At 35.7% G+C, this 8,249-nt stretch overlaps 1 protein-coding gene across 1 annotated transcript in view; it reads right to left on the reverse strand.

Moving 5' to 3' along the window:
- Positions 1-7,922, reverse strand: part of CHIC2 (cysteine rich hydrophobic domain 2) — a gene marked incomplete at its 5' end in the record, with an annotated part of 24,026 nt that extends 16,104 nt beyond the window's left edge. The window contains 2 exons of the mRNA XM_031055718.1: positions 7,558-7,713; positions 7,857-7,922. Of these exons, the coding sequence (XP_030911578.1) occupies positions 7,558-7,713; positions 7,857-7,922 (222 nt within the window). The remainder of the gene's footprint in view (positions 1-7,557; positions 7,714-7,856) is intronic.
- Positions 7,923-8,249: the final 327 nt, after the last annotated feature.

Genomic DNA, 8,249 nt, shown 5'->3' on the forward strand with positions numbered 1-8,249 from the left:
CTGAAGGACATTCCCACCAAAAAGGCCACAGAAAATGAACATGTAAAATGGAACTGACCATAACAGGGATGAAAATAGGATAAAATCTCCACCAAGGAACTCATCAGGTGTCATTCTCTGTGGGAAACTTTACACTGAACATGAATGAAAATTCCACCTCCATCTCCTCTTTTAAGGTTAGAGAGATGTTCATTTTGGTCCCTGTCATTTATTTCCAAAATTCCCAGGAGTATGCCACAGAAAATAGTTCAAGGCCAATGTAGGTTGAGAAGCTAAAGAATCTCTGGTTACATCTCTATTAAGAAATGAAACTGTGCCCAGAAACACTCCCATTCATTTCAAGCCAGCTGGCAGGGAACAGCTTACATCTCTATCAGTAAGTTTTCATAACCTCCAAACCACTCATAGTGCCTGAAGCATTCTGATTATGCCTATGAATTGTTACACAATACAGAGCCAGAGCCTGCCAGGGACCCTCCTAAAAGTACAAATTATAAAGCACCAACTCCCAGGAACATTCCCAGGTTTAGTTTATTAGTACATAGGAATCCTTTGATTCCAGCTGTTAGTAGTATCTAAGGACAGTGGCCAAGAATGGGAGGGAAGCCTCATGGCCAGAAAGACTGAAAGGCAGCACAAAACTCCATAGAAGACTGTAAAATCCATCACTTCATTAATCTGCATGCTGAAGAGAATGATCCCTTTTAAAGGGACAGCTCCTACAGTCCCTTGTACATCTGAGGGCTTAATCAGAAAAATACTGGTTGATCCTGTAGCTACTTTACCAATTTAGAAAAAATAAATCTGGCAACTTAGTATTTCCCATCATCACTATTGTTCTAGATTCAGTCATTTATTCCAAAATTCAGCAAAAAATATTTTTATGAGCTACAAAATTAGAAGTACCTGGTCAGTTCACACTTTACATGTGTTTGGTATGGTACAAGATTTATCAACTCCTTCACTCTTCTCCTTCGTAGAACTGCCCCCCTCATCCTCCCAGCTGTTTTATCAGCAGTAATGGTTCTTGAACTACTGTTTTCTTCATTAAATGACTTTCTTTATATATAGCGCTTGAGTTACTAAGAATGCTACACTTCAGCAGAAATAACATTTTACTGTGATTTGTTTTAATAAAGTGTAAACATGAATACTTTCCAGACCTAGGGTACTTTGAGAAAAATCAAGAGAAGAGGTACAGAAGTGTGTCACTACTTCACACTTGCCAGAACTCCATTCTGGTTTTATGTTTTACAGTAAAGTCTAACAAGCTATTGTTCTGTCAAGTGCTTTCTGCTTAATTTAATTTTATCATATAAATTTCAGGTAATTTTGTGTTCTACTACTTTGCTCAACAGTGTTTGCATATGTTCCTTATTTGGGATTATATTGAAGTTGCTAAAGACAGAACCCTAAAAATGTTCCTTTCTAAACTGATTTCCAAATCTTACAACTAACTAGATCATTTTAGCATGCTCTTTCAAAATGGCTCTATGCAAATTTCACCCAACTCATGCTTGTAGTTTCAGGAACACATCAACCTGGACAGGAAGAGCAATATCAAAAGCAACACTAAACCCAAGTAACTGCACAATCCCTTTATATACCTTAGCCATCACAATATAAAAGAGGCTGTAACACAGAAACATTAATTATACCCAGATTGTTTTGATTAATATTAAAATGTTCAGAGACATAATTCTAATTACAAATGCAACTAAATTTTAAATAGCATTTAGAATATTCATGATACATCCCAGAGATACACAATATTTAGGATTTATATAAAATCAAGAAAAAACAAAATCACAAATTTAGCTTCAGAATACATACTTTTGAACTACTAAAAGGTTTGTATTTGATCTATAAAGAACCAAATTAGTATTCTGTGATCTCCTTTTATCTGTAACTATTCTTCATGCCAACCTTACTGCCCTGTCCTCCACCAAGCAAGTCTGTAAATTAAAAGACATGGTAAAACTAGCTGCTCCCACACCCCATTGTGCACCAGGAAAGCACATGAAAACCTGGTAAGCTTTTGCTGTGAAGGAAATGAAATCTGATTTCAGATACAGAAAAAAAAAAACCACACAGGTATACACTCATGATTTTACATTTATTTGTTCTACAAGCTGAGCTGCTTGAGCATATGGATGACTTAGTGACTCTTCTGACCAAAATTATAGTGAATAACATCTAAAGCAAAATACACCAGGCCTGAATCTTCTGATTTTTAAAGTTTCCTTTCACAGTTAACACTTAAAAAAAACCCCTCCAAATACATTTGAATGCAATGGTCAAGAATGCATATTTGATATACACAAGTTCCACTTAAAAAAAAGTTATACTAAGTTGACTAGAGCCAACACAGAAATTCTATGTGCTCTGGTTACGATAACCATAATAAATACATTATAATTTTAAAGATTCTTCCAAACTGTATAATATAAACTGCCTAAACACTTCAAAAACAAGGCACCTTTTGTCTTAAGTAATTGCCTTGTGGAACTCCTCAGAAAAGCATTAAGGTACCATTAAGAGTACCTCCAGTGCAAAGTCCCTTGCAGATGGGCATAGGAGAAAAACATACATTTTCTTCAGTTTTGATAATAAATGTAATGTATTCATAAATTCAATAAACTGATCTAATGTATTTTAACATTAGTGTCATCCACTGACAAACAAGACTATAAAATTTAAGAAAATTCATTCCAGCTCCTCCACCACATATTTAATTTATACTTTGGAAGTTGTAATTAGCTATGTTTATACAGCAATTTGAAAATGGGAACTGCTATGAAAGTGACAACTAATGATGAGGCTTAAGCAGCATTCATCAGCTTTGTGTGAATTCACAAACAAACAAATCACTCTTGAAAGTATTAGTACAGATCACACTGTTAAATATCTAATTCTATTCATTTTAAAAGATTGTCCATGAATCATTTGAAACATGCAATTTACTTGTACAATACCAGCTTTTAAGAAATCTAGCAGTACTGCAATGCTATCATAGCTTTCATTGTTACTGTTTTTGTTGAAATTATATATCCTATTTACCCATCAGGAACTACAGCATTTAGTTAATACTGAAAATGAGCTCCAATTCATTTAAAAACATGGCTTCACATGGGCACCTCAGCCTGCAGTGCTTTTTGAATTATAATTCACTATGCCATTCTTTTCATTTAAAGAACAACAACTTAAAGACTAAATGTTCATCTGTACAACCTGGAATTTGTCCCAGAAAAGATGGTGAATTCTATGAGTAAAACTGCTGAAGATCATTTATGATCCAGATCTGCAAATGAGGGACTGTACTTCCTGCAACTTTCTTGCAGCTTTTTTTCATTAAAATCTAATTAAGACCACATAAAAGAAGAGAAGCAGTAAGATACTGAATCAAACAAAACACTTATTTTACTGCTGAAGAGTAGAAGGCTTCTTCCAAATATCTCAGTGCAAATGGAGAAAGGAAACAACACTATGCAAGGACTCCAAAACCAGCACTGAAAAGAAAAATTCAGTGAAGGGAAACCTTTCACTGCATGGAAACGAAATTACATAATTAACAATCAAACTTACAAACATTTGTTGCTTAATTAATTCCTAGTTTGAAGCACCTGTTGATTTAAGGAGACAAACCATTACCTTATTTTTCACTACAAGAAATGAAGCATGTATTCCCATCATACACAAACTTTCAATAATTACACAATTTGTACTTACATTTGTGATAACTTTCTCATGTTAAAACTTAAAAAGTCAATGAAAGGCAGTAAAAATACAGAATGAAGAGAACCACTAAGAAAATTATTCTAACTCTGAAGCTGCAATTGACATTTTGTCTACATGAACCATTACAAAAAAAACCACCTTTCTCTGAAAAAGAGCCACGAACTATACCAGCAATTCAAGACCAGGGTAGATTGGTTCAGACTCATTAAAACAGACATTTCTTAATTGGTCATTCTGAGAAAAATTTCTCTTGTATATTAAAACTGTTGTTTCATTTAAAAAAATCCTTGAGAAACCCACCCACTTATTAGCTCACTATATCTGTAATTCAACAAAACAAATTTATTAGTCTTCTATTTCAGTAGAAAAGGGCAAATATGAAGCCTTGTATATTTTTGTTGTGCCATTAAAACACGATCTGCACAAATTTCAGCATAGGAACACTCCCATCATGCTTTCAGAAATCAAACTCTCTAATTGTAAAGTCTTGGGAGTCTATTGTAATCATTGCAGCAAAGCATATAACAGAAGTCAGCTCCAAGTGATTTCTCTGGGAATCACTTAGAACAGGGCTGAGCTAGCAAAGCTCTCTGGGTAATGCTTCTCAGACAAGTGCAAGTAATGCAAAAGAAGTAGCCTTTTATTTATTGATCATTTGTTATACTTGTTTTACAGTATGAGTACAAGTGGGAAATAATTCATTGTATCTAGAAATTAAAGGGAAGAAATAAGCATACATCATCATGGACCCCTGCTTCCTCAAGAATCCTGGCTGTGTTGACTTGTGGCTGAGTCCAGCCAGGGAAAGGATAGCTAAAGAAGTCAAAGCATGGAATGTAATTTGACCAACACAACCCTCTTCCAAGACACAGGTAAAGTCTGACACAAGCAGTTTGAGAGTTCAAATGCGAGCAGTTCACACCAAATACATTAGTCTTACGTATCAGCAAAACTGCAGCACTAGCAGCAAACCAAGGTACTGGTGGGAGGATATGAAGTTGCCTCTTGTCACAGTTCTACTGGAATCTACTGAGCAAATAACAGACTGGAACCTAGACGAACCAGATATTTTTTACAACTGCTGTTTTTGCTCAGCAGCTCCAGGTAATTCACAATGCAGTTTCTCTTACTTTCTACACTTCTAGGAAAGTATGTAATGTTAGTTTCCTGCACTTGTCACAGCACTTTGACATAAACTAGTAGAAAGTTGTAAGACTTTTCCTTTATGCAGAAGCTTGTGGATACAATTCAATACTGATTGGATTAATATTACAGGGTTCAAATCCTGTAATTCCAGGTAAGAGAGATTTATATCACTTTGTATTTTCCTGCTCTAGATCTACCAAGACAAAGTTAAATCCACCCATACCTATACAAGCAACCCAAGTGGCAGTAACTTTTCACCATTTTTCTCTAAGTAAAAGCAGTAGCCCTGACTAGAATCATTAAAAATTCTTCTGCTTGTTTCCTACGCTAGAATTTCCAAACATGTCCTTGAAAAATATTCCACAGTCTTCCCCCTTAACTCCTCCACCACAGAAAAATGTTCCTCCTCAGCCATTTCCAGGATTAAGAGTTAGGAGCTTGGGAAAGCAGACTCTCCCCTTTCCCTTTGTCTTTTAGAACACAAGTTAATTAATTCTCTATATACATTCTTCAGATGTCCAACAGGCACCAAGTTCTGAGTTTTCTATCTGAGAAACAACCCTGTAAGGACACATTCATTTGGCACGCTGCTGACATGGACAAGTGATGCTGATCTGAAATCTCCACATTGATTTAAATTACTTTTTCTCTGGAAGAATAATCAAGCTGTCATCAGTGTCTAGTGCCATTGTGCCATCTACAGTGGCATGAGATACTTTGTTTAGGCAGCTGAGTCCTAAGTTGCACTAATGCTGGACATCCAAGTGCAGAAAAAGATGTAAAGGTCCATAAATGTTGTCTGGTGCCAACTTTAACAGGAAAAATGCGACATTTACTGATAGTCTGGGCCACACTCTAGGATGACTTAGACAAGTTCAGCCACAAATCTGTGTCCATGTTCCTGCTGTTCATACTCTTCCCAGGACTCTTCTCTCCTTATGCATTCTATATTACAGCAACAATGACACCATTATCCTCTTTCCAGCCTCCTCTGAATAAAGTATCTGTGGTTGGGGCTTTTTATTCCAGCTTTATCCTTTTGGAAGGAGCTTACCTTTTTACCTTATCCCACACATCATCTCTAACTGTTGCTTGACTAGGTTCCCACACAGAACCTCTCTCCTCAGCTTCAAACTGTTTTCTGACTCCAGATGCTAGAAGCCCTTGTATTTTTTCTGACACTGTTTGACACTGTATAAAAAGTTGATTACAGGACCAGTCTAGAAGATGAGAGCTTGTGACATCAGCCCCTACCAAGTTACATCCTGTTATCATTTCCTGCTACAACACAGTATGTGAGAAAACTGGGTCAAACTTCATAACAGCAGAAAGCATTCACATTTAGAAGTTAAACATGGACAGTAGCAATGGATGCTTCTCTTGTGTTTGCTACCCACAGCGCTAGGCCTTGAATGGTAAAGGACTTCCCTGCAAGCTACTGAAGTCACCTGCTTATCTGTTGAAGCAATCACCAGATTCTAATTTCTTCTAGCAGATTTTTGGGCTATGGATATATGATCATGCTACAGGATACTTACCAGTTTGCAACAGCTTGAAGATAAAAAAATTAGGGTTTGATATAATTCACACTGACACCAATATTTTTGTTTTGGTTCCTTTCTCCACAAACTCTAACATTTCCGGGAGGCTTTTCTACTTTATTTTGTATACAATTAAAATAAGCCTTAAGTCTCTTAAAGGGACTAAGCATTAAGATCTTAACACATGATACAAAAATGCATACCGGTTTTCCTATAATCAATGTTCATCCCATAAATCTTTTTTTAGAATGTCTTTACTTATCAAGTCCAAAAATGATGATTTTTATAAAGAAAATCATGACGATGTTCATATACTGAATTGTACCCAAGTTGTAGCATTAAGAGGGATAACACAAGAGAGAACATATACAAGGCATGATATGAAATGGAAAGATGAACAGTACTAAATAGTGAGGAGATGATGGGGAGGCACAGAGACTTCTTGCAAAGTAGAGAAATACAATTAGCCAAAGACAATTTTTACACACACAGAAGAGGTGGGAGGATAGTCTAATTAACTGCACTGAGAAAAGGAAGTGAAAACCAGGCATGTGTCATGAGCTTCTGTTGTGAACAATGCTCTAAGTGCCAAGTGTACATAGACAAAAGGCTATTTTCAAGTTCTAAATGTAAAAAAAAGCATCTTACTCATCTAAGCTTGGAAGAAAAATTCAAAAAGAAAAATCAACTATTCTTTTTAAAAACTGCTCTTTTAACAAAAAAACAGATGGTTCTTTGGGGCCACAGTGTAATCAGAAGCTCCTCAAAAACAAACTGCCACTTATTCACCGGCAAATTCTGATCATTGCAGGGTATCAGAGAGAAGATGCAGCTATTAAAGAGTATACTGAAATTTGGTTCAATAACAACAGTAGCTTTATAAATGGCTCTAGGAGGCATTCAGCTATACTACCTCTCATTGAGTTACAAACTCAAAGTCCTGACTGGTATTCTCCTGTAATTTTAACCAGTACAGCTGACAACTGATACCAAAATGCATGAAATAAAAGTGATTTAAGTAAGTTCTAGGAACAGTTTTTAATGGTGAAGGAGGAAAAAAAAAGAAAACCAAAATGAGAACAAAACCAGTACAATTCTAACTATCAAAAATTATATTAATAATTCAACTTACTCTTTTACTGAGGCAGATAACTGGCCACATACTACAACCTAAAGTGCAGCAGCAGCAAAGGCATCCACATAGTAGCCATCGCACATTAACTGGAAGATTCTTCTTAAGACAACTGTTAACTCTACTGATGCTGGCTTTGAATTCTTCAGGTGCAACCTACAAGGGAAATGAAAAAGAAAAAAGAAACTAGTACTACAGCAGTGTACTTTATTACTTTTACAGTACTCTATACTTGGAACACTTGTTTGCGTAATAAAAACCTGAACTCCAATTCCAAACTTCTAATCAAAGATACTCACCTTTCCAGTTAAAGATGAAGGAAATTCTGCTTCAAATTTGTTACTTAGTCCAAACCTGCAAAAACAAAATTTAGATTAGCAAAATTATGAATAACCCTAATCCATGCCACAAATTACAAGCACCTCATAATATTCTTAGGGTCTGTATCAGTAACAGCATTAATTTCAGGAAAACACTACTTGTTATTAAGAGTAAGTCTTAAAATTATACTAACAAACAAAAATATACCATTGTACACAGATTAAAAACCATCTAGCCCATAGTATCTTATAGTTCTCTTGATACTATTGACTCTTCCCCAAAGTCAGCAAAACCTATAAGCAATAGTGGCAAGTGAGATAAGTGAAGTATTTAAGGGGAGAGGGAAGCAACTTAAGGCCACAGTTTGAACT

The sequence above is a fragment of the Geospiza fortis genome, unplaced genomic scaffold (assembly GCF_000277835.1).
Source record: "Geospiza fortis unplaced genomic scaffold, GeoFor_1.0 scaffold40, whole genome shotgun sequence".
Taxonomy (NCBI): Eukaryota; Metazoa; Chordata; class Aves; order Passeriformes; family Thraupidae; genus Geospiza; species Geospiza fortis.